This window comes from Bos indicus x Bos taurus, chromosome 8 (genome assembly GCF_003369695.1).
Source record: "Bos indicus x Bos taurus breed Angus x Brahman F1 hybrid chromosome 8, Bos_hybrid_MaternalHap_v2.0, whole genome shotgun sequence".
NCBI classification, from domain to species: domain Eukaryota; kingdom Metazoa; phylum Chordata; class Mammalia; order Artiodactyla; family Bovidae; genus Bos; species Bos indicus x Bos taurus.
The window spans coordinates 62,933,120-62,959,604 of NC_040083.1; the positions used below are offsets into that span (position 1 = coordinate 62,933,120).

The following is a 26,485-nucleotide window of genomic DNA, read 5'->3' on the forward strand; positions in this document are numbered from 1 at the left end:
ATGAGATGGCTGGATGGCATCACTGACTCGATGGACGTGACTCTGGGAGTTGGTGATGGACAGGGAGGCCTGGCGTGCTGCGATTCATGGGGTTGCAAAGAGTCGGACACGACTGAGCGACTGAACTGAAGTACCTGCCAGGTGGGAGGATTCAGTGCTGGGCGTATAGTGTGGCAGCAGACAGTCCCTGTCTGCTGGTACTTCCACAACCAGGCCCTGCATGTGTGAACTTCTGAAATGTTTTCCAAAACACGGGAGCTATAAGAGTGGGCCTAGGAGACGAGGCGTTGGCCAGGGAAGCTCTCCTGGAGGTTGTGGCACTCTTAGATCAGCCTTGCAGGTTCAGAAGTGACTGAGGGAGGAACTGTGGGATTTGAGGCGTGGGAGGGGCTGTGGGTGTCCAGGTGATAGTTGGGCAGGGATGGCCACATGGAGAGGAAAGAAAAGATTTGGAAGGTGGTCAGGAAGCAAGCAAGGTCTTAAAGCCTGCTGACTTGGACCTGCCTTCTATAAGCAATGGGAAGCCATGGAAGGCATCAGAGCAGGACATGGGGAACTCAACCTTGGGCCTCTCACTCTTAGTGCTTATCCACCCCACCTCGTATGCAGCTTGGCTTCCTGGGCAGGCGGTCTCCTCCTCATGGTATGGGCTCCTGTCTACCAGGCCTGGCTGTGCCGGGCCACCTCTATGCCCTCTGCTAGGCTGCCTCCCACAGGCTATCATCACTGTCCCCTTCTCCCTGACAAAGAAGAACTGCAGAAACAGAAGAGATCATGGAGGGTCCCTGAAATCTCTAAATATTAGTAAGTGACCACAGATGGCTTCAATGTCAATCAAAAATTACAAATATTATCTTGGATAGGAACAGCTGGAAGGCAGGATTTATTTCCACATGAGCAAGAACTCAGTGAACTACCTTTAGAAATAGTGATCTCCTCCTGCTATTAGAGATACTCCATCAGGGACCAACTGACAGCAACAAGGAATTTGTGGAGAGGGTGGGAGATGAGCAAGGCCCCGTCCAGGCCTAGGTTCCGGGTACTTGAAGCAACACAAACTCCCAATGAAGAACACGGTTAAAAGGGATAGTATTCATGTTTTATTAAAACAAACCACATCTGCAAGCAATTTGCTCTTATTAATAAAAAAATTTCTACAAATTCAAGTCTACAAAGACAGTAAGTGATGGGTACCATTTCAGACCTGGACCCCAACAAAGCTCAGTCCTGTGTTGAATGCTGCCGGAGGCACCTGCTCCTGTCAGATGGCAGCTAGGAGTATCGGCTCTCTTAGCACTGCCATGCCCAACAGGAACCCATTGGCATGCCAACAGGTCCTGGCATGGCACAGCACTGTAGTTTTCAGGACAGTTCACATCCTCTGGGCTCATTTGAGCCTCACACCACTGCTAGGTAGGGTCATTAATCTCACTTTACAGATGATCTCCCATCAAGTACAGCGACTAGCCTGAGATAATGACTGTGGACAAAAACTGCAGTTTTTGTCCTTTATAGTTCAGCTCTGACTCTTGCTACAATACATGAAGCCCAAACCTCAAATCTCCCTCGGGGTGTAAGACTTCCTCTCAGAGCCCACAGAAGGTAATCCAAAAATAGATTCAATCCCACAGAGTAACCAGGCAAAAGCAGGGCATCACAGGCCTCATAAGAGAGGGGCCAGAGCAAGTAGGCACTGGCTAGAGACTGGCTACATTCACGTGAACACGGTGGAAGAGCACAGACCCCAGCCCCACCACTAGCTGTGAGATACTGGGCATGTTATTCATTCTCTAAGTTTTGCCATGTGTACAACTGTCAAACTATCTTTCTCCTAGGGGTGATGTAAGGATCGAATGAGTTAATAGTTGTAAAGCATTAGAACAGTGCCTGGCAAAATAGCAAGGATTTTTACTTGGACCCTGTGGCTGTGAGTCTGGGAATAAGTCTTACAGAGATGAACAGAGATGTGGGGTCAAGCGTACCCATCTCCCTCTGTCAGGAATGCCCTCTGCCTGTCAGAATTCAGCTTGGGGCCATCCCCGGTAGAATTAATTTCCCTTTTCCTGGAGTGTAGTGTTTAAAACATCTAGCCAAGCTAGAGTTTTAAATGATTTGGTTAGGACTAAAGCCACTTTTGAAGTTCCTTCTGCCTTGTATTCTACTTGTATTACACTGCCTCATATGAAATTACTGTTTTTAGGTAAAAAAAAAATTAAAAAACCACTGGATTTATATGGTTCAAACTAATTAATGCACTGAGAGTCTGTTTAAACCACGGAGATTCAGCCTTGCATGTTCCTCATCCTACCACTGCCCTCCTGTCAAGCACCTAAGAAGATAACTTAAGACAGTATAACTTCAAACCACATAAGGAATTTGACAAACAGGATGCTGAACGTTCAGAACCGAGGCACAGACCCTAGAAAGAGGCCTTTCCCTCCCTCCTGGAGGAGCTGACTTCCTGCTGATTTAACCTCTACTGACAACATCACTACTCTCTGGAAAGCAGGGGGTCTCTGCATTTCCTTGGCAACATTCTGGACCTGAGGAAAACAGGGATGCCTGAGCTGCCCAAACCCCACTCATGGTGAGTTCCTCTCCTTTTGATTCCAAGACAGTTGGGAAAACTGCCTATGGTCGCTTAGCAACAGTCATCTGCTGATTTCTTCCCAACATCCCCTAAGAAATGAATAAGCAGTAAAATCTTCCAGACTGAAAGCTGGGCTGGAAGGGCTGGGCCAGAGACACATGGCTGGGTGCTGGGGGGGTGGCCCAGTCCTTAATCTCTGTGGGTGACTTGAGGCAACTTTCTTTCATGACCTTATTCTCCCCAAATGTACAATGAGGTCAGGCTGGGTGATCTGTGAGGCCCTCCCAACTCAGCTGTTCTGATTCACTAGCAGTCAGCTAGTGGTCATCGACTCACTGCCTTGGAGGGAAGGGACTTTTTGAATTTTTCAGGGTGAGGAAGGCGTAGGATATGGCTGCCCTTAGAAATCTTCCAATCTAATTGGAAAGACAGGTTGGGGAGACTTCCTGGGGCAGTTAAGCCTGGGGAAGACAGACAGGCAAAAAGAAGAAAGGGCTTTCCTGTATAAATGTGTTTGTATGGGAAACGGCAAAGGCACGGGCATACAGGTGGAACTAAGTGACCCAGTTCTGATTGAAGGGTCTCTGAAAAGAGCAGTAGGAGCTAGATGAGGGTATGTACTTTGGGGCAGACTAGAAAAGCCTTGAATGCTAGGGTAAAGTGATTCCCCCGCCCCCCTCCCCATTGTAGTCCTTGGAAAGCTTTTGATAGTTCTAAGAAATTAAGTGAGGTTTCAAGCAGATCACTCTGGCTGTAAGGTAGAAAATGAGCTTGGGAAAGTGTTCAGGCCAGGAAGTGGTAAGAACCTCTGGCAGCTGCTCCTAAGGGAGGTGACATGGACAAGCTGAAGTAGAGTGAAGAGGAGGAAGCATATCCAAGGGACATTAAGGGATAGACGAGTCCTAGCGACTCTCACTCATTCACATATTTATCTTGCGCCTACTATGTGCCAGGCAGTTCTGGGTGCTATGTGAGCTGATGCTGGGGATCATGTTCACTGACATGGTCAGGGTGCTTAAGGCTCACCTGTGGGTGTGTGCTTTCAGGAACCTGAACTAAAAGGCAGTGTAGTATGAGTGTCCTGGTGGCGGGGTCGCACGAGAGAGCAGCAGGAGAGGACCTGCAGGTTTAGGGCTCGTTTGAAGCTCGCCTACTAGGAGAGGAACTGTACAAAGCACAGGGAAGGACTGGTGGGGGAGACAATGGGAATGCTTACAGAGGAGGTCGTAGACCAGCTCCGTCTGGATGCAGTAGAGTAGAGCCGTGGAGAGCCTAAGGCGGTCACTAGGGTCTCGGCCACTAGGGCAGCCGGGAGATGCTGATGGCCCCTTCCCAGAGCCGCAGAGCCGGGTACAGCGGCTCCTGGAAGGCGGCCCGGAAGGTGTGTAGGTGGCTCATGCCGCCCGTCACATCGTAGAAGGCCAGGACGCCGGCCTCGTAATCCAGGAAGACACCGAGCCGGTCAGGGTCGTGGCGGGGCCGCAGGCGGCTGCGCTGGCAGTCGTGGAAGGCCCAGTACTCGAGGTCATAGCGTTTGAGGCACCAGGACTGGCGGTTGCAGCCCAGGCGGGCGGCGTCCGAGGCCCCGTGGCGTCGCAGGGAGCCGTAGGCCGCGCCCACCCACCAGCCGACGCCCGCCTCCTGCACATCCACTTCCCAGTAGTGGCGGCCGGCGGCGAAGCAGTCGCGGCTCAGCACCTGCCACAGCGCGTCGAAACGCAGCGCCGCAGTGGGTCCCAGGCGGCCGAGGAGGCTGCAGCGTACCGTCAGGAGGTCGGCAGAAAGGCGCAAGCGCGCGTGCATTGTGTCGGGCTCCAGACAGGGCGTGCGCGCGTCTGCGGAGGGCGGGGACACCGGGCCAAGCCTGAGGGGCGGGGCAAGCGACCCCGACACCGCCCCGCCCCGCCCCTGGGAGAACGACAGTGCGCGCGCAGGCTGTCCTGCGCTTGTTCACGGAAGAAAACTGGAAACACGCAAATCACCAGTGAGGAGGTGATCGGGGAACACGGGGAGGAGACAGCATTTTAATACACATCCGTTGTACAGCTTGAATTTTGTACAGTGGAATTTGCTGCCAATTTCTAAAAATTTAAAAATAACCCTATCACTATTTTAACACTTGGGTGTCCTTCCAAATTTTTTTACTTGCCCCTTTATGGTTTTTTTCTTAACATTAGTGTCATACCATACAGACTCTTGGTAGTTTGTTTTTTAAATGTATTAATGTATTTATGAACATTTTACCACGTCGTATAATATTCTTTTATAAGAGCATTTTAATGGCAACGTTAAGATTTTGATGTATAGATGAATTCAAATTTAATGTATACCTTCCCCCTGCTTTAAAAAAATATTTAAGCTTTTAAGAAGACTTTTAAAAACACTAATGAATACATGTTTATATATCTGATTATTTGGGCTATATTCCTAAAAGAATTGCTGGGTCCATGAGGATGATTGCATTTTTAAGGCTTTTGCCAAATTGTCCTCCAGAAAAGTGGTGGTGATTTGAACTCCCAGTTACAGTTATTGTTGCATTATACACATTTGGAGACATGAAGTTAGAGAAAAATCTAGGTCTTAGGGCATGTGGATGTTCAACTTTAGTAGATACTACCAGATAATTTTCTTGGTAGTATTTTGGAGTTTTCTGGAGAGCGGTTTTATATATTTTTTATTAGATTTATTCCTAAGTTTTTAGAAAGTGTTACTGAAAATAATGTTTTAAACATTTCATTTTCTAATTGTTTATTGCCAATACATGACCTAAATCAAATCCCTTATGATTATACAGTGGGAGTGAGAAATAGATTTAAGGGCCTAGATCTGATAGAGTGCCTGATGAACTATGGACGGAGGTTCGTGACATTGTACAGGAGACAGGGATCAAGGCCATCCCCATGGAAAAGAAATGCAAAAAAGCAAAATGGCTGTCTGGGGAGGCCTTACAAATAGCTGTGAAAAGAAGAGAAGCAAAAAGCAAAGGAGAAAAGGAAAGATATAAGCATCTGAATGCAGAGTTCCAAAGAATAGCAAGGAGAGATAAGAAAGCCTTCTTCAGCGATCAGTGCAAAGAAATAGAGGAAAACAACAGAATGGGAAAGACTAGGGATCTCTTCAAGAAAATCAGAGATACCAAAGGAACATTTCATGCAAAGATGAGCTCGATAAAGGACAGAAATGGTATGGACCTAACAGAAGCAGAAGATATTAAGAAGAGGTGGCAAGAATACACAGAAGAACTGTACAAAAAAGATCTTCATGACCCAGATAATCACGATGGTGTGATCACTGACTAGAGCCAGACATCCCGGAATGTGAAGTCAAGTGGGCCTTAGAAAGCATCACTACGAACAAAGCTAGTGGAGGTGATGGAATTCCAGTTGAGCTATTTCAAATCCTGAAAGATGATGCTGTGAAAGTGCTGCACTCAATACGCCAGCAAATTTGGAAAACTCAGCAGTGGCCACAGGACCGGAAACGGTCAGTTTTCATTCCAATCCCAAAGAAAGGCAATGCCAAAGAATGCTCAAACTATTGCACAATTGCACTCATATCACATGCTAGGAGAGTAATGCTCAAAATTCTCCAAGCCAGGCTTCAGCAATACGTGAACTGTGAACTTGCAGATGTTCAAGCTGGTTTTAGAAAAGGGAGAGGAACCAGAGATCAAATTGCCAACATCCGCTGGATCATGGGAAAAGCAAGAGAGTTCCAGAAAAACATCTATTTCTGCTTTATTGACTATGCCAAAGCCTTTGACTGTGTGGATCACAATAAACTGTGGAAAATTCTGAAAGAGATGGGAATACCAGATCACCTGACCTGCCTCTTGAGAAATATGTATACAGGTCAGGAAGCAACAGTTCGAACTGGATATGGAACAACAGACTGGTTCCAAATAGGAAAAGGAGTACGTCAAGGCTGTATATTGTCACCCTGCTTATTTAACTTATATGCAGAGTACATCATGAGAAACGCTGGGCTGGAAGAAGCACAAGCTGGAATCAATATTGGCGGGAGAAATATCAATAACCTCAGATATGCAGATGACACCACCCTTATGGCAGAAAGTGAAGAGGAACTCAAAAGCCTCTTGATGAAAGTGAAAGTAGAGAGTGAAAAAGTTGGCTTAAAGCTTAACATTCAGAAAACGAAGATCATGGCATCTGGTCCCATCACTTCATGGCAAATAGATGGGGAAACAGTGGAAACAGTGTCACATTTTACTTTTTTGGGCTCCAGAATCACTGCAGATGGTGACTGCAACCATGAAATTAAAAGACAACTTACTCCTTGGAAGGAAAGTTATGACCAACCTAGATAGCGTACTGAAAAGCAGAGACATTACTTTGCCAACAAAGTCCGTCTAGTCAAGGCTATGGTTTTTCCAGTAGTCATGTATGGATGTGAGAGTTGGACTGTGAAGAAGGCTGAGTGCTGAAGAATTGGTGCTTTTGAACTGTGGTGTTGGAGAAGACTCTTGAGAGTCCCTTGGACTGCAAGGAGATCCAACCAGTCCATTCTGAAGGAGATCAGCCCTGGGTGTTCTTTGGAAGGAATGATGCTAAAGCTGAAACTCCAGTACTTGGGCCACCTCATGCGAAGAGTTGACTCATTGGAAAAGACTCTGATGCTGGGAGGGATTGGGGGCAGGAGGAAAAGGGGACAACAGAGGATTAGATGGCTGAATGGTGTCACGACTCGATGGACGTGAGTCTGAGTGAACTCCTGGAGTTGGTGATGGACAGGGAGGCCTGCCGTGCTGCAGTTCATGGGGTCGCAAAGAGTTGGACACAACTGAGCGACTGAACTGAACTGAACTGAACTGAACAACTAATTTTGGTATGCTGACATTACATCTGGCAGCTTTTCTAATTCATTTGTTAACTCTAATTTATAGCTTAATTTGGATTTCTGTAAAGAATCATGTCACCTTTGCATAATGATCTTTTTTCACTCTTTTCCTATCCTTAGAGCTTACATTTCTTTTTCTTGCCTCAAGTCACTCTCTAGGACATCTAGAACAATGTTGCATAGTAGTGGTTATACTGGACATCCTTTTCTCCTATTCCTGGGTAAATATCCAACAGAAATGCATATAGTTGCATCAAAAGATATGTACAAGGATGTTCATGTCAATATTATTCATTATAGGCCAAAGCTGAAAAAAAATATCTGTACACACATGTACTTTTAAAATGTCTGGAAGAACATATGCCAAAATATTAACATTTATTTCTGGGGGAGGCAATTGTTTTCTTTTCATATAAGTAATTTGTAATTCTCTACAAGAAGCATGCATTACTTGTATAATTTTTTAAGGAACAAAGATATCCATAATATATCAGTAAATGAAAACACAGATTACAAAACAGTATGTATAGTATGACACCATGTTTGTAAAATATATATATATTAAATATTTATCATTGTATGTTTATATAGATATGCCAAAGAAAGTTAAAAGGGCAAATAGTAGTACTTATCTACTGCTATGTGTCTGCTTGGTAGGTAAGCAGAAAAACTTCCGAAGCTCTTCAGTGATTTATGAGTTATTTTCTTTTAAAAAATTTTGTTTTCTACAGTGAACATGTATTATTTCTGAATTAAAAAAAAAAAACACCTGATAGTAAGGGTTGGAAAAAACCAAAGGTGTGTCTCTCAGGAAGAAAGGGAGGCCCCTCTACTTCAGTGACCCTCCTTCCCCACCATTACACCCCACCCTCTTCCCCCTTTCCCCACACCTGGGGTCTTACATTTTAAGAAGAGTGATCGCTCTGGTGAGGGGCTTGTTTTCAACAAGGAACCCGGCTGGACACAGGAGCCCGAGAGCTGACAGTTCCTACCTGTAATGAATTGTGAGAAATCAGTGCCTGGTGTTTAGGCAAGCAGCACTAACTACAAAACATTACTAAAAATATTACAGAACTGGAGATTCACATAATCTCTCCCCAAGAATGGCATGCAAATTTAAGTAGGAAATGCAAATTCACAGTAACAGGGAAACTCCAGGACGAGGCTCAGATCTACAGAGAAAAACACACTTTCCAAGACTGGAAGCAAATTGAGCACTGGCAGGCCAGTGTGAGTGAGCCCCGGACATGGGGAGGACACTGCAGGCTCCAGGACCATGCTGAGAATCAACCATGTATTCAGTGGTCAAGGAAGGGGGCAATTTCACGGCAGACATGCAAATTCTAGGATAAAGGTAGAAAACAGGAAATTACAGCTGAGTCCTCAGCAAGGTCATATTCATCCAGGTCAAAGGGAGTTCAGGTAAAAGGTCCTCCTCGTTTCATATTCATCCAGGTAAAAGGTCATACTCATCCAGGTAAAAGAGAATTTAGGGGAAACTCAGGTCACAATCCCTGTCTATAACAATTCAGTCAGGTAAGTGAGGAGAGAAATGGACGTGCTTGAGCTATGCCGCAAGGTAGAAAGTGCTCTGATCCAAGAAGAGACATGAAAGGGCTCCAGGGCTTAGAGGGGTCAGTGAAGGCTTCCTGGAGGAGGAAGCACCTCAGCTGGCCCTTAGATTTGGGGAAGCTTTGGACACCCAGAAAAAGGATGGGAGGCTTTCCCAAGAATATAGCAGGAGCAAAGACAGGTACTTGGAGTATTATGTAAAGTGAGGAGCCAAGGAAGGTGTTTGAAGGAGTGTAGACATGAGCAGAAGAATTTCTAAGCCTCTCTCTGATGGGGAATGGATAGGGTAGGGTGAGAGTAGAGACATCCTGTGGGTAGGCTCATGGCTGACCTGGGGCAGCAGGGATGGAAAAGGAGCCAGGTTCAGCATATACTGCAGTGGTACAAGTTCCAAGGCTTGACTCTACTGGGAGCGGGGAATGAAGAGTAGATTGGAGGCAAGCAGCAGCGGTTTCGGGGTTAGCGGGTGGAAGATGCTGGATTCCATTTCAGCCTGTTGAACCTGCAGTGTCTGTGGAACTCACAGGTAGGGCGGTGAGGCGGGATGATGGAAGGGCAGTGGTGCTGCAAAGACCCCATCTCCTTGGAGCCTTCCTGGGAGGCAGTACCTCTCAGTATTACCTGTGATAGTGAGAATGATGGCCTCATCTGGAGGTGGATGAGAGTGATGGCCTGGGAGGAAACAGACTCCAGGGGAAGAGAACACAATCCCTGGTACCAGAGTCTGTCTTAATTCTGCCTCGACTCCTACCAGCTGTGTGACCTAGCGCAAGTCAATTAACCTCTCTGACCCTCAGCTCCCTCATCTGTAAAATGGGGGATAATGAAGGCGTCTACCACATACATGGGGTGGTGCTGCTTGCTGTGCTTTTTAGCAAAGCACAGAGAATACATGAAGCAAATGACCGTTGGTAATCTTGCCATCAACGTGAGCTTCAATCACGGTTTGCCATTTTTTGATCATGGAGCGTATTTTGACATGGATAAGATCCATACCATGAAAGGCAGTTTTTGCCCTTAACATCTTCGGGAATTAGCTTTAATTCTCTAAACGCAGCTTCATCATTTTACAGATCAGCAAGACTCACTTCAAGAGGTGACCTTCAAGGCCATCAGATGCAATTTGGGTTGCTACAGTTCTTGTGATTAGGGTTTTTCCAAAATTTCTTATTTGGAACATAGCTGCTGCTTTCATAACCTTTCTTAGAAAACGGGTCAACCACTCACTTTCTTCTTTGTTCCTTTTTGCTGCCTTTTGTCAAGCACTTGCTCTTGCAAATCCCTATATGCTACTCAGACAGCCAAAAGGGCTGTTCCTTCCAATTCTAAGTGCTCTTTTTCATCTCAGAATATGACAACTTCTTTCTAGTTGTTCAGTTCAAAATCTTTGGAGTTTCCTTGGTATCTCTCTCTCTTCTTCCCTCTTGTGCCCACATCTACTCCAATTGACTGCTTCCGCCCCCCGCCCTTTGCTCTTCCTCCAGCAAGTCAAACTCACAATTGCCTTGTGCCTCAGGACCTTTGCACTTTCTTTCCCCTCTACCTAGAAGACATTTTCCCCAAGATGTAACAGCAGCAGTAACAATACTAGCTAGTGCTCACGGGAGCTTATTACGCCTGAGCACCATTCTGAGCACTTTACATGTAAGAACCCACTTAATCCTTACAACAACTCTATGAGATGGGACTATATTATCTTCATTCTATGGATGCAGGAACAGAGGCATGGAAAATTTAGGTGCCCTGTTCCAGATGGCAGGGTTAGGAAGTGGTGGACCTGGGATAGAAGCCCAGGCAGTGTGGCTCCAGAGTCCATGCCTGTGACCACTAAGCTCTCTGGCTCATGCTTCAAGTCACCTCCCACATCCCCTTCTCAAAGAGGCCTTCCCCACTTCCCCATAGAAAATAGCTCTTTCTCCTGGTCACCCTCTATTCTCCTTACTCAGTATTATTTTTTCAAGGCACTTCTTATTGCTGATACGTATTCATTAGTTGACTGTCTTCCCCTTAAAAGACTGAGCACCACAAAGACAGGATCACTGTTTTGTACCCTGCTGTGCCCAGCACATAACAGGGGCTCAATAACTGTTTTGAACGAATAACAGAGATGAAGGAATGGATACTTCTGAGCACCTGCTTTGTGTCAGGCCCTATGGTGACCTCAGAGATGGACCCAAAGTGGTTCTTGCCCTCCAGGCATTTAAGAGAGGCAGAGAAGGGCCATATATCCAGCTCACAAACACCCCCAGGCAGGAGATGGAGCAGGCCCAGAGCAGAGGGGAGGATGGCTGAGACAGCAAGGGAGCCCAAGGAAGGGCTTCCCAAGTAAGTGCCTTGACCAGGTAGAGGAGGTGGGGGGAGTTGGTCCGTCCAGCTGGGAGCTGAGTGCAGGCAGAGCTGAGGTGAGGCAGGACCCCGGGAGCGACTGAGGGGCAGGAATAGAGCAGAGCGGCTGTGAGAGACAGGACCTATCTCAGAATGAGTAGGAGGTGAGGTTGGCAGGGAGGGTTGGGCCCAGCCTTGGGCCTCTGTGCGGGAGAGACATGATTCAGACATGACTGCACCATCTCTAATGACAGGACCAGGGAGTGAAGGACCCAAGGTTGGTCACACAGTGACTTACTTTCCTTAAGGCGGACATCCAGTGGCGTCTGCAGCAGGCTCTGCATGGCTTCCACGAGGTCCTTAAAGAAGCTCTTGACGGGCTCAAATGAGTGGGGCACGGGGTGGCACAGCTCCCCCAGGCTCATCTGCTGCTGTATCTGCTGCTCAGTGGCTGTGTACTCCTGCGAGGGCACGTGGGGCTCAGGGTAACTTGGGGCCATGGTCCAGTCTCCACCATTACGCCCAGGAACAAACCAGCCAGCGAGCATAGGCCCCACCTGGCCCTGACACCTGCTGCCAGCCCAGACCCTGTCCCCAGGAGCGGACCCCCACCCCCAGTGCTGGGGGGCTGTTGGTTCTTCTCTCCCTCCCTGCGGTGTGCACTGAGGTCCACTCTGCATTAGGGGGCGAGGGACGGGGCAGGCTGGGTGCCCTTGCCTTTAGCTCACCACCTTGAAAGGGACCCCAAAGCTTTACAGACACTGTGACAGGGACTGGTCTGAGGTACGGGGGAACAAAAAGAGTGAGGGGCCAGTTTGCCTGGGGGAAGGTGCTCCTGGGGCATGTCCAAAATGGACAACAGAAAACCATGTCCCCCAAAATGAAAGCCAACGACTCTGGAAGCTCAACTGGAAAGCTGACTGAGGGGACATGCCCACCACAGTGGGGGGCTGTCTTGTTTTCTATCTGGACAGTACCTTTTATTAAATACCCTTCCTGTGTTAAGTATGGCTTTGCTAAGTGGAAGCTTGAAAACGGTCCTGGTCCCCCTTGCACCCACAGCAGCTCCACTCCAAGTTCTGGATGTGGAAGTGAGGGTGGGTGGTGACAGTGGCGTGTGGCTGTCAGGGACAGCAGTGGTGGAGGTTCCGGGGGGTGGCCCTGGGTCGGTAGTGTGAGCTGTGACATCTTGCCCAGGGGAGAAGCGGTGGGGTCTACACTGGAGCAAGCCTGTGCCACAGCCTTGGCTTCACTCCTGTGGCCTGGTTTTTATCCCGACTTTCTGGCCCTCTGGCAGATCCCGTGTGCTACCCAATACTTTCATAAACTGTTTTCTTGCTTAAAACAGTTACAGAGGATTCTCTTGTTTGCACCTAAGATTCCCTGTCTGCACTTTCTGGAGAGTTGTCCCAGGCAAGGATTTAGAAGATAGAAGATTGCCTTAGGCAAGCAGGCCCTGGCTGGTTGGCAGTGCTGCCCAAGATGGGAGGGGCAGATGGATTCCCCAGGAAGGAAGGAAGGTGGCTTGGCAGGAGGAATGCTGGGCCTTGGGAGGGGTTGTGGGTACTCTCTAAGCCCTGTCTACCTAGGAAGCTACAAGTCTACAGCCTGTCTTCATCTGGGTGAGGAGAAGGGAATTTGTGGGGAAAGGGGGCTAAGGTCACACCCAGAGGGCTGGCCAGGGAGTCAGAGCACTAGCAGAGAGGGCAGGGAGCAGCTCTGGGTAGCAAGAGGGTGACAAGAGGGAAGATGGGTGGGGTGGGGCTGGGAAGGGGAATGAGGGACAAATGGGACCACCTGGCAACACCAAACTGCAGCATTTAGCATAGGGCCTGACACACAGAAGGTTCTTGATAAATGTTCATAATGGAATAAATGAATGAAACCAAGCATATCTATTTCTTGCCTTTGCAAACTCAAAGAACAGCCATATAGCCAAGTATCTCTCTGCCAGAAACCAGATGTCATCTTGGATTCCCCTAATCACCAATCCTGTCATATCTCTCAAACCTGCTTGCTTCTCCGCATCCCCACTGCCCCTGCACTGGTCCAGCCCCCCATCATCTCTCTCCTGGATACCTGTGGTCTCCTCCCTGCTTCCCTTCCAGCCTCAGTCCTGCATGCCCAGTCCAGCCTCCAACCTGTCACAGTGACCTTTCTAAACCATTGATCCGACCATGTCATCCCTCAGTCCCAAACATTCCCCTGACCCCTTTTCTCTTTACAAGACAAAGTCTAAACTCCATGACTAGGTATATAAGATCCTGCATCAACTAACTCTGGCCTCCTTATCCAGTTGCATCTCCTAACAACCCCTCCCCTCTCGTAACCCCGCCCTGCCTCCAGCCAGGCTGAACCCAAGTGTTTCTCCAGCCTGCCAACCTCTCGCAGGCACATGGTTCCTTCTGCCTGGTATGTCCTCTCTGCCCCATCCCTCTGTATATACCCAGTGAGCTCCTCCTTATCCTCTCACACCAGCTCTACCGTCACCTCCTCCTGGAAGCCTTCCCTGATTCCCCATACACAATTGGACTTCTTTGGACACACCTTTACTTGCTAATTTGAAATGGCCAAGGCCACATAAAGGTATAAGAGTGTAAATATCCTCCAGGGACTGGCTTGACTAGTTTTGTACTGACTTATTTGCCTGCCTTATTTTGCAGCCAGAGCCCATGCTCATCTGTGGTTATTCTCAGTGCCATCTTTACTTAGTTGTACTCTGTCTCATCCTACAAACCTTTAAAGCATCTTACAAAAGTTATCTGCTGCTGCACAATTTTCCTTTACTGAGAAAAGTGAAGCCAAGAGAGAACCAGGAAAAGAACGTAAGCTAGAAGCCAGTGAGATGAGGCACAAACTCTATGAACAAAGTCTATCCCAGCTATATGAAACATATTTGGCTCTGAGCTTCCCAGAAGCCATGCCAAAGAGAAAGAGGAAGAGTCAGATGAAAAAGCAATCCAAGAGCACAGGTGACTGCACAGGAGCCTGGTGGATCAGATGGTAAAGAATCTGTCTGCAGTGCAGGAAACCCAGGCGTGCTCCCTGGGTTGGGAAGATCCCCTGGAGGTGGGCATGGCAACCCACTCCAGTATTCTTGCCTGGAGAATCCCATAGACAGAGGAACCTGGTGGGCTACAGTCCATGGGATGTCAAAGAGTCGGACACTGAGTGACTACACTTTCACTTTCACTGACAGAAGAGTTTCTCCCATGGCTCCCTGAAGACAGGAACTCCACCCTCAACAGCAGGCTTTCACTCAGTGTAGCAGTGAATATCACAGGACTAGTTTTTAGACTCTCCTTTAGTATAACAGCCTCCAACAGAGCCCAGTGGCCAAGGAGTCCCGTCCTTCTCTCCACTTTGAGCAAACTGTGACTCAACTCTTGAAGTCTGCTTAGTAGATTTTGCAAGGATACCGGATTTTCCAAGAGTGATGTTTCGATTAAGACTGTATAGTCAGAGGACCGGGCAGAGATGTCTTGTGGCTTTAGATTCAGACAGACCTTATTCCTACCAGCTGTATAACCTTGGATGAGTTCCTGCATCTCCTGGAGCCTCAATTTCTCCTTAGTAAAATGGGATGAGAATATCCAATTTGCAGAGTTCTTAGTAAATATTAGAGCTAAGATACCTAAAGTGCTTGGAACACAGAGGCCCTCAAAAATGGTGGCTGATAATGTCATTTAACTAGTCCAAGATGTATATTATCTTCCTAACAATGTATATTTTCTGACTTGTGTGGGGGCAAGGAAGTCTACATGCTGGCAAAGAAATTCTCTGTGTATTTCCTCAATGTATGAACGCCGTGTTCAGTGCCACATTAACCAAGATGAAATATGGTGGCCAGTGTCCCCTGTGGAGCAGAAACCCAGCATTACCTGCAGCAGCTGTACAGGATTGGTTTCTTGGCTGATAGTCCAGATCCTGTTGGACAGAGTGTTCATGACATCAATTTGTTCCCCACAAGACTTGATTTGCTCTGTGTATGCCTGCAGGGCAAGCTGTGTGTTTTTATCTATGAATTTCTTGGCCAGAGCTTCTTCTTCTTCAAGTAGTAATCTGAGTTCAGCAAATTTCCCGGTCAGCCAGGTTTTACTTGACTCTGCATGAGCCTAAAACACAAACGAACAATACAAAACCAGTTGTAGATGATATAATTGCCAACCAGGAAATCTAAAATAATCAACATGAAAAGAAACTATTATAACTTCTAAAAGGAGAGTTCAGCACTTTAGCTTTTTATAAAAAGCTTTCCTAAGTACTAGCTATAACCAATTGGAAAATGTATGGAGAAATAAAGATCATTTTTAAAGCAGCAGAAAAAACAGCAAAATATTTAAAATTAAACCCAACAAAAACTGTAAAGGCCTAGATAAATAAAAGCATAAAATTGTATGGAAAGACAAAATCTGAATGCATGGAAGAAAAACCATATCCTTGTCTGGGAAGATTGATTACCATAAAAATGTCATTTGTCTCCAAATTGGTGTATAAATTGGATACAATCCCAATCAAAGTCTTAACACGCATATTAACCAAATGTTAAATTATTGTGAGAGAGAATAAGTACAGGAAAAGTCAAAAACTGTTTTTTAAGGGACCAATGAAGGGGAATTCTCTGGCAGTCCAATGGTTAGGATGCCATGTTTTCACTATTAAGGGCCGCATTTGATTCCTGGTCAGGGAACTAAGATCCTGCAAACCTCATGGCATAGACAAAAAATAAATAAAGATCTATGAAGGATGAGCTGCCTTGTTGTTGTTTAATCGCTAAGTCGTGTCTGACTCTTTGCGACCCCATGGACTTGTAGCCCAATCAGGCTCCTCTATCCATGGGATTTCCCAGACAAGAATACTGGAGTGGGTTGTTATTTCCTTCTACAGGGGATCTTCCTGACCCAGGGATGGGAACTCGGGTCTCCTGCATTGCAGGCAGACTCTTTACTGTCTGAGCAACCAGGGAAGTCAAAACAAACTATAAAGATACAGGCTTTAAAACTATGTGGTTTAGGCATAGACAAAAAGATCAAGAGAAAGAATAGCTTAGAGAAGTATAAATATATATATTTGTTGAATAATATATAATTATATATTAATAGTTATAATATAATTGTTTATATAATTATATATTAATATTATATAAATTATATAATTATATATAATTCAAGAGATGGTGTTGGTACAGCATGGAATTAATCATTTGATAAAACTGTTAGATACTTACTTTATTCTGTATACAAACATAAAGTCAGACAGAATCCCACCTGTGAAGTACTCTTGTGAAAAATGTAAATCTGAATCTGATTAAGCCTCTAGCTCTAACTTAAAGATATAATTTAGAAGACATGTAGAAGACAGAGGAGCATGTTTATCATCAACTTAAGAAATACATCAATCAACTACAGTTTGAAAACTTTATTTCACTCGTAATTCAAACAAAATATGACATTTATAAAACAACTGGGAATGTGACTACTGGTTGGATAGTTGATGATATTAAGGAGCCATTGTTAATATGGTGATATTAATATGAAACTAATATTTATAATATGATATTAATATGATACCTGATTTTAAATACTTTTTTATGTATTTAAAATGTACTTGATTTTAAAAATGAGTCCTTATCTTATAGATACAGGTAATATGCTCAGAGTTTTACTGATGAAATTATATGTCTGGATGACATGTATGTATGCTTGAGGTTTTCCACAATAAAAGCCAAACAGACAATTCTAAATAAATTAAGGCATTATACATTAAAAAATAATAAACCTATCAAAATGAAATATAGAACGATTTTATTTTTAAAAATTTGGGAAGGGAGGACCTCCGTAAGACTCAGATAGCAAAAAGGGAGTCATGACAGGTTGGATCACATGAAAAAAGAAACTCTTCGTGAGAGGTAAGGCACTATACACAAAGCTACATGACAGGTGACAAACTACACAGGCTTACTGTCCATAACGTATAGTGCAAAATAAATCATTCCGTTTAAAAATGGATCAGAGATATACAAGTGTCAATAGACATACGAAGAGGTGCCTCAGCATCCCAAACCATCAAGATCAAGGAAGTGAGCAGCACTATATATACATATGTACTGGCCATCAGACTGGAAAAAATGCTAACTGATGGATAACACCAAGAATCCGTGTGTGTAGAATAGGCATTTACATACACCGTGAGTGGCAGTGTCTATTAATAGCTATTAGAATTTGTAGAGGGTGATATAATATCGAAATTTTAAATGCTTAAATCCTTTGATGCAACAACTCCTCTTGCAGGAATTGATCCTAGAAAATGTTTTCACATGTGCATAGAGATTTGTGTAACAAGACACTCACTATAGCATTGTTGGTGACAGAGAAAAGTTGGATAAAAGTTTCAATCTGAGAAGTACATGTATGTTCATTGTACAAATTATGCCGCATTCACACACTGAAATAACATCCAGTGATTAAAATGAATTCAGTGTCCTGATATGTGCTATAATTCGGATGAATCTTGAAGATATGATGCTAAATGAAATAAGCCAGACACAGAAGAACAAATGTTGTATGATTCCACTGATATGAAATATCTAGAATAGTCAAATTCATAGAGACAGGAGGTAGACTAGAGGTTACCAGGAGCTAGTGGAAGGGGAATCAGAGAAGCCCATGGCACCCCACTCCAGTACTCTTGCCTGGAAAATCCCATGGACGGAGGAGCCTGGTAGGCTGCAGTCCGTGGGGTCACTAAGAGTCAGACATGACCGAGCGACTTCACTTTCACTTTTCACTTTCATGCATTGGAGAAGGAAATGGCAACCCGCTCCAGTGTTCTTGCCTGGAGAATCCCAGGGACGGGAGAGCCTGGTGGGCTGCTATCTATGGGGTCGCACAGAGTTGGACACGACTGAAGTGACTTAGCAGCAGCAATGGGAGGGGAATGGGAAGTACTTGCTTAGTGATTACAGAGTTATGTTTAGGGTAATGAAAAAGTTTTGAAAACAGTGCTGATGTTTGCACAATACTGTGAATGTAATTAATGCCACTGAATTATACACTTAAAAATGGTTAAAATGGTCATTTTTACGTGTATTTTGCCACACACACACGAAGAATGCAGTGGACCTGCATTCTTGTCATGGAATGTAATTAATGCCACTGAATTATACACTTAAAAATGGTTAAAATGGTCATTTTTACGTGTATTTTGCCACACACACACACATGAAGAATGCAGTGGACCTGCATTCCTGTCATGGAAAGCTCTTCAAGACATCATGTGAAATGAGGCAAGCTGCAGAATAATACATACAGGATGGTCTCATTTATGTAAAAAATCACAAAGTAAAACTGTATATGGATATCTGCATCTGTATGTCTGCAAGTGCATTTAAAATATCTGTCTGGTCATGTCTGGGGAGGGGTGTGGGGTGGGGAAGATGGTCAAGAGGGATTCTTACTTTGTACTTGCCAAAGTTCTACACTATATTCTAATACACTATTTAAATTTTTAAAACTGAAATGTGTTTATGCATTACTAGTGCAATTAAAAACTAAAATCATAAAAAAAAGTAGGCCAGTATCTTTCCTCAGACCAAACATTTATACAACCCACTAGCAGGAAGATCCTTGGTATCCAGGCAGGCGTGGGGTGAGCAGGCTCCCCTGTGGTGCCAAGCAGGGTCCCCTGTGGTGCCAAGCAGGGTCCCCTGTGGTGCCATGTTCTCTCCTTAGTTGGAAAAGAATGTGTGGTTTGTCAGGATCTAGGGGATGAGTTCCCAAAGCCTGTGTTTCCCTTACAGTGTTCTACGCAGTGGTCAGGCTCTGAGTCTAATTTATACCACCACATGCCATAGAGATATTAAACAGTTTTTGGCTACCTTGGGAATTAGTCTACAACATGGTTTCTATGAGTCAGCAAGCCTGGAAAGTACATCTTTGTTGAATGACTAAGTGAAGGAAAGAAAATGTGTTCTAAACCCTTGATTTATCAACACATTTTGGAGGCAACGTATGTACATGGAGGACCTTTTTCTAGAAACTGAGAGCAAACGTCTTCTCCCAACAAACCTGTACTCCAAGCAGTTTCTACAGATCCACTTTTTAAAGAATATACAAAATAAGCTTAATGATACCACACATTGTTATAAATCTCAACATAGAAAACTTAAGGTATAAGCAACCTGAGACTGATTATGCAATATGGTTTAAAAAAAAAGAGAGAATTCTGGCAATGAAACAAAGAAGTACACTGGTTTGGGCCACATCGGTTCAAAGTGAACTGATATACTATATATATATTATATATATTGTTGTTTATTGCTAAGTCATGTCCGACTCTTTGCAACCCCATGGACTGTAGCCCGCCAGGCTTCTCTGTCCATGGATTTCCCAGGCAAGAACACTGCAGTGGGTTGCCATTTCTTTCTCCAGGGGATATTCCCAACCCAGGTGTTAAATCCAAGTCTCCGGCTTGGCAGGAGGATTCTATACACTGTGTATTTATATACTTTTTTTGTTGTCATTTACAAAAGTATCAAAAGCTCAATGTAGAAAATTTGGAAGATTTGAAAGAAGACTATAACCACTCTGATATATGGTCATCTTATCCCAGTTTGAGTAAAAAGTTAGGGCAGCAGTTAAGTGTTGATTTTCTCTACACCTGGATGTGTGTAGGGAAACACACATCTCAGCACCCCCTGGAGCCGTGATGGGGAAGCAAAGAGCCTATTAAGGAAAAATCATTTAAAGGGTATTGGGTGGGGACTCAAGATCAAGCCCTTCTTGATTGCTCTCTGGATAGACGTGGTTGGGTAGGCCTGGTTGTTGGCTTCTGATCAGTAGACTTTGGCCAATTGTGAACTTTATTGGTTTTAATTTGTTTACCAAGCTGTTTCATGGGCTAATTTCCAAGCAGATGATCTTTGCCCTAGTACTGCCTCTGAGAAAGCAAGGACGGAGAAGCATGGTTGCCCCAGACCTCTCTGCCACAACCGAGCCTGCTGCAGTTTGGTACAACGCACCAGAGTCCCCATAAACGTCTGTGCCTGTTGAGCCAGGTGACTCACGCTAGGAACATGTTCCAAAGGAAATAAGTCAAGGTGCCAAATATCACTGCAGTGTTGTTTCACCTGAGTGAAAAACTGGAAGGGATCTAAATGTTCAACATTGGGAAAATGGTTTCATGAATCATGGTCGAGCCATTTAATGGCACACACAGCCTCTAATACCAACACTGATAAACAACTTTTAATGACATAGGAAAGGGTTAGCGTCTTAAAAAACAACCACAACATCCTACCCAAGTAATGACATATGTGTTGTGCTTAGTCACTCAGTTGTGTCCGACTCTTTGTGACCCCATGGACTGTAGCTCTCCTATCTAAGCCACCAGGGAAGCCCAAGAATACTGGAGTCGGTAGCCTATCCCTTTCTCCAGGGGATCTTCCCGACCCAGGAATTGAACCAGGGTCTCCTGAATTGCAGTTGGATTCTTTACCGGCTGAGCTAACAGGGAAGCCCAAAATGACATGTGTGTGTGTGTGTGAGTCGCTCAGTAGTGTCCGACTCTTTGTGACCCCATGGACTGTAGCCCATCAGGCTCCTTTATCTATGGGATTCTCCAGGCAAGAATACTGGAGTGGGTTGCCATTTCCTTCTCCAAAATGACATAGTTTAGTCAAAAAAGGGAGAAGGAGCAGACATGGGAAATCTTCCTTCCTATTACTTTCAAACACATGGAAATGCTGAGCAAATTTTAAAGTTACATAACCAGATTAAAAAAAAAAAAAAAACAAAACCCACAATCAAACAAACAACAAAAAGGAAATCCCCAGGTCCCCAAAACAAAGAAAGAACTTGGTGTCAGAACCACGGTGAGTGACCTGGGTGGCATGGAGGTGGAGGGGCGTGAGACAGCCACAGCATGCTGGAGCCTGGGTCATCTAGGAGGGCGCTCTGGGCACCTGGCATCATTCCAGTTGGGAGTGGGAACAGGGCCATCTGACCCAAATCAAACCAGATTCACAGAAGGTTGCTCCATCCATGAACCAGGCACCAGTAAAAGTCTATCCACTGACCTGGGGAAGGGGCAAGGAATCTTGTCATCTACCCAGAGTCATGCACTACTTTTCCAACTTCCCATAAATCTGTAATTACCTCAAAATAAAGTTTAAGTTGGGTGAGTGAGTGTGTTAGTTGCTCAGTTGTGTCCAACTCTTTGTGACCCAGTGGATTGGGGCTTGCCAGGCTCCTCCATCCACGGGATTTTCCAGGCAAGAAGACTGGAGTGGGTTGCCATTCCCTTCTCCAGGGGATTTTCCCAACCCAGGGATCGAATCCAGGTCTCCTACATCACCGGCAAACTCTTTACTGTCTGAGCCACTAGGGAAAACTATAGTTGGGGAAAGCTTCAAAGAAAACCATTCCTTAGATTAAGCTGAAACCTGCCCCCCTTAAGACTTTCCACATGGATCCTAACTTTTACCTCGGGAGCCTCTAGACTATGTCTGCTCAGAGATTTACAGACAGTGAGCCTGTCCTCGGGGCTGAACATCCCCAAGCACCTCCCCTATCCCTTTGGGTGTGCCAACTTTTAGTTCCCATATTGTCTTAGACTGATGTTGCCTGAGCCCAGAGCCGTGCTCTTGAAGACGACATGATTAATAATTAAGCCAGGGCCACAGGTGTAAGACATCTGTCCTCAGTAAACTAGGGCAGGCTGTCACTCAAAAGCTAATGGACGCTGGACAAACAGAGGGCCATTTCTGTGGCCTTGTCTGGGTGCTAACTATTCCCATGGTCAGAGCCAGTCTCACTGCCTGACTTGAGGTAGCCAGTCCGGGTTCACAGACCCCTCAGTGAGACGGGCCTTGGGAGGGCATCCCACCCCAGCCCTCACTTTGAGGAGCCCTCACTTCTCAGCGGTGGCTGAGAAGGGAAGGGACTAGCCAAGTTCACCTAAAAGGCTCCTAAAGAGCAATAATACCATTCTCATAGTTAAAACAGCAGCTAGGATTATGTCAGTCCCAACTTCCTACTTAAAACTCACAAAGAATCCACTTAAGTAAACATTGTTATGACAGGATAAGCCTGAAGAACATGTCATGAAATATATTTAAACCTATTTGCTTTGTTTCAGCAGTGAAACTGAAAGTGTGATTTGCATGTTCCATTTTCTTTGCTTAAGGCAACTTGGGGTGTAGGGGGTGGAGGACTAGTCTGTCTAAGAATATGGCCTTGGAGATGGAGGGAGAAAAGACCATTCCTCCACTTTGTCAGGCATTTTGGGACAAGGCTAGGGCTCTGGGTAGAGGCAGATTCACTGCAAAGCTAATGAAAGAGAAGCCCCAGGCCACTCTCTAGCATGACCTCTTCATGGTCTTGCAACTAATTTTGTGCTCTTTTTCTTCAAAAGGGTCCCCTAAATTACATAAGCTCCAGGCCCCACCAAACCCCCCTTTGACGTTGGTTTTCATTTTCCCTGGCTCCATATTGGGGAGAACCCTGTGTCGGAGCAGAGAAGTGGACATCTCAACTAGGATCAGGAAGAATCCCCCACTTGCCTTGAGCTTCTCAGCAGCATCTTCTATCTGGGTTATGTTGCCAACTTGCTGCTGCTTCTTGGTTGCCAAATGCTTTAAGCATTCTTGGGTGAATTTCTGTATGTGAAAAAGTTAGGACAAAAGTCTTAATGTTGTCACTTTTGAGATAACAAGTCACTCCAGGGGTCATCTCCTCTCAACCCTGTATATTTTTTAGTGGAGGTATCTGGAACTCAGAAGGTATGGTGACTTGCCCAAAGTCATGAGGCAAGTTGGAAGCTGAGCTGGGACTAGGGCTCCTCTGATCCTCAGAGGCCCACATCAGGTATTCTCCAAACCTTGAGGTGCTCCCTTCTTTCTAGAACAGTCCTACTTGTGACCTGCTTTTCCAGGCCCTCTAACAGGATTTTAGGGAAGCAGCTTGGGGTCAGTGGAAGAGCATTCACTTCTAGAGTGAATCCTGAGTACTGTTAGTTCTGGGGCCTGTTCCAGGAGCTGCCTTCACAGAACCTCCCTCCAGGGTTGGTCTGTGGTCCTCTGGACTGGATTGGTGTTCAGAGGACCTGCATGTGTAAGAGGTCCCCTCTCCCACCTACGTGGCACCCAACTCCCTTCCATATCTCTGCTGTTTGCAATTGCCGTTTCTTCAAAGACCTGCTCTGTGGACTCCCCTACGCTGTGACCTTACCTCCGCCTTACCTTCTTACGGCTCACCTTACGTTCATCTGCTGGACCAGCTATGCACTTTCTGAGGGCAGATCTGCTCCATTCTTGGCTCCTGCTCCCCAAGAGGGACAAGGGGGTGTCCCTAAAGTGTTTGCTGGATTGAACAGAATTACCAGGGGCTGCCAGCTTCAAGTGGAGAGCTGAAGCACGCTATGTATGAGCCCAAGTCCCAGACTCGGACAGGACCTGCTAGGTCTGAGTCCTAGCTCTCCTTCCACATGACCTAGGCAAGTGGCCTCACCTTTCTAAGCCTCAGTTTCCTCAGCTGCAAAAAAAAAAAAAAAGGCGGGGGGGGGGGGGGTGGACAACCCCACAGAGTTGCTGTAAAGAATGAGGACACAAAGTGCTTGGTGTAGTGCCTGGCACACAAAATGCTCAGTAGGTGTAGCTTATATGGGAGATTGGGAGTGAGCGCTGGGGGTGGGAACACAATAGTAACCCAAGGATAAGCCATAAGCTCACCTTCCATCTTCCAGGAGCACATCCTCCATCCCCCCCCACCCCCCTCCCTTGAATCTTCTGGTCAAGCTCCTGTCTGTCAGCCAAGGATAATGTGGCATCCCGGTGCTTGAGCCCTCCAGTCACAGGGTGCCTCTCCTGTCTAGGTGCTTGGTGAAGCCCCACTTACTCGTCATGGCCAGTTTCAATGACATCCCCCACCCAGGAACTCTTCCTGGTCTTCCTGTCCCTGGTTCATACTTCTTCTTTTTGGCTCCCACTGACCACTGCCTCAGGCTCCCCAATTACAATACTTATCATACTGTGTTGTCACTTGTTTGTTCTTCCCCTACTAGCCAAGGGACGCCTCCAGGTCAGGGAAGAATTGGTCTGTTCCTTGACTCATGGATAAGCTGAATGGATGTCTAAGGAATGAATGGGTGTGTGGATACAAAAGAGGTAGGTGGACCTACCTATTAGAAGATGTTATCTCTGAAAGCAGCCTTGTTAACTCTGAAAACAGCATTTTGAGGAACTATTGTTATTATTAACTATTTATAGATAAGAAAAAGATGATCTTGGAGGCAGAGGAAAGCCTTGAATCCTGGGCTCCACCTGCTAGATTAGCCCAAGGTGGCCCATTCTCAAGCTTCAAAGTCACAATGGCTAAATCAAGTGCAGGGAATGGCTCTAGATCAGATCAGATCAGTCGCTCAGTCCTGTCTGACTCTTTGCGACCCCATTAATCGCAGAACGCCAGGCCTCCCTGTCCATCACCAGCTCCCGGAGTTCACTGAGACTCAACGTCCATCGAGTCAGTGATGCCATCCAGCCATCTCATCCTCTGTCGTCCCCTTCTCCTCCTGCCCCCAATCCCCATTCCCAGGGAATGGCTGTAGGGCTGGATTAATCACTTCCTGAAGGTAGAAGTGGCAGAATCAAATCTGTGAGGGGAGCACCTGTCTAGCCCAAAGAGGGCTTTGCAGGGGTTTGGCCAGTCACTGGACAAGTTGGCCACTAGGCTGGAACAGGAGTCCAGAGCCCCCTTCCACTATTAGGATTAAGCATGGATGAGCGCTCCAAAGTGAGACTGGGCCCGTGGGGAGCAGTCCTGGGTTCAAGGCCCAGCCTCTGCCTCCAGAAGCCTCTTTTTGTCGGCGAAGCGGTTGACCTAGCTCCCATTGACTGTGGTTGACCTAGCTCCCACTGGCAGTTAGGCGCGTGGTATGGAGCGTAGGGAGGGGGAGGGGCGGGGTTGGGCAGACCGGCCCAACCCCAGAGCCATGGGGACCCACAGCCCCTCCCAGCAACTCCAGGAGGGAAAACCAGAGGAGGCGTGTGTGTGGCTTTCCTGAAACACTGTTGTTTTCTAAGCTGGAGGGATTTTTTCATCTTTGTTAAAGGCAGCTTTTCTTTAGGTCCAAAGGCCGTGGGGTGAACCCACCGTGGTGGATGAGGTCCAGGATACCCGGCCAGCCAGGCGCCCAAGTTCTTACTCCCAAACCCACTTCTTCTGATGCTTAAATGATGGCCTTGGCTCGCCGGTACCCTTCCTCAGTCTCTTTCAGAACAACAGGTCGGCCTCCGAGATGGTCCCCGGGCCGCCTTGCCGGTCCCGGTTCCAACCGGGAACTGCCAGTGGGACCCGGCACGCCCCTCCCCGCCCGTTGCTGCGGGGCTCGCGCCCCAGCGTCCCCACCTGCACGCGCGCCGCCTCGTCCAGCGCCAAACCGATCGGGTGGCCGCGATGCGAGCCCAGCACTGGGCAAAGCGCGCACACGCAGCGGCGGCAGCGGCGACAGAAGAGCTCAACCACGCGGTCGCCGTGCTCTGAGCAGAGCCAACCGCGCGCGTCTTCGGGTTCCGCGGGGCCCAACCCCCCAGGAGTCCCCTTGAGCACCGCCGAGCCCGCCATTCTCCCTCCAAGTTTCTGGGCCGCGGCAGAGCAGCAGCGAGAGGCCAGTGGGGAATCGAAAGCTGGGCGCTGGGGCGGGGCGCGCCCAGTTCCGGCAGGGAAAGGCGGGTAGCAGGGCGCCGCACGCAGGCCGGCCGGAGGCGGGGGAGTGGGGTGCGGTGGCGGGTATGGCCGCAGCATCAGCACCCTGAGGACTGCGCTGTGCCGTCCGGCCCACCTGCCCCGCAGTGAATGAATGCTCAGGCCTGGGCTCCCGGCTCAGTGTCTGGCCCAGAGGCAGCCACAGCAGAAATGGGGGTCACATCGAATGGGCTACCTGGAAGGAGGTGGGCTTCCCCGCTAAGTGACCCTTGTCTTGATCAGGAAAACTGCAGCCCTGTGGGTGGGACCAAAGTTGGCTGTGGCCTTCTGGGATGTTGTGCGTTACCTACATTTTTCATTTTCCCTTAATTCTCTCTTGCCCTTTCCCCCAAGAGAAATAACCATTCCTGCAATTGTGAGAAACCGTTCAGGAAACTCTGAT

The 26,485-nt window shown here is 46.7% G+C and overlaps 1 protein-coding gene across 1 annotated transcript; it reads right to left on the reverse strand.

The window, feature by feature from the left end:
- Positions 1–1,077: 1,077 nt before the first annotated feature.
- TRIM14 (tripartite motif containing 14) lies at positions 1,078–26,100 on the reverse strand. The gene is made up of 6 exons (XM_027549734.1): positions 25,747–26,100; positions 22,905–23,000; positions 15,226–15,459; positions 11,643–11,805; positions 8,350–8,439; positions 1,078–4,425 (listed from the first exon to the last, which is right to left on the reverse strand). The coding sequence occupies exons 1-6, from the start codon at positions 25,960–25,962 to the stop codon at positions 3,890–3,892; spliced, it is 1,335 nt and encodes a 444-aa protein (XP_027405535.1). The 5' UTR covers positions 25,963–26,100; the 3' UTR covers positions 1,078–3,889.
- Positions 26,101–26,485: the final 385 nt, after the last annotated feature.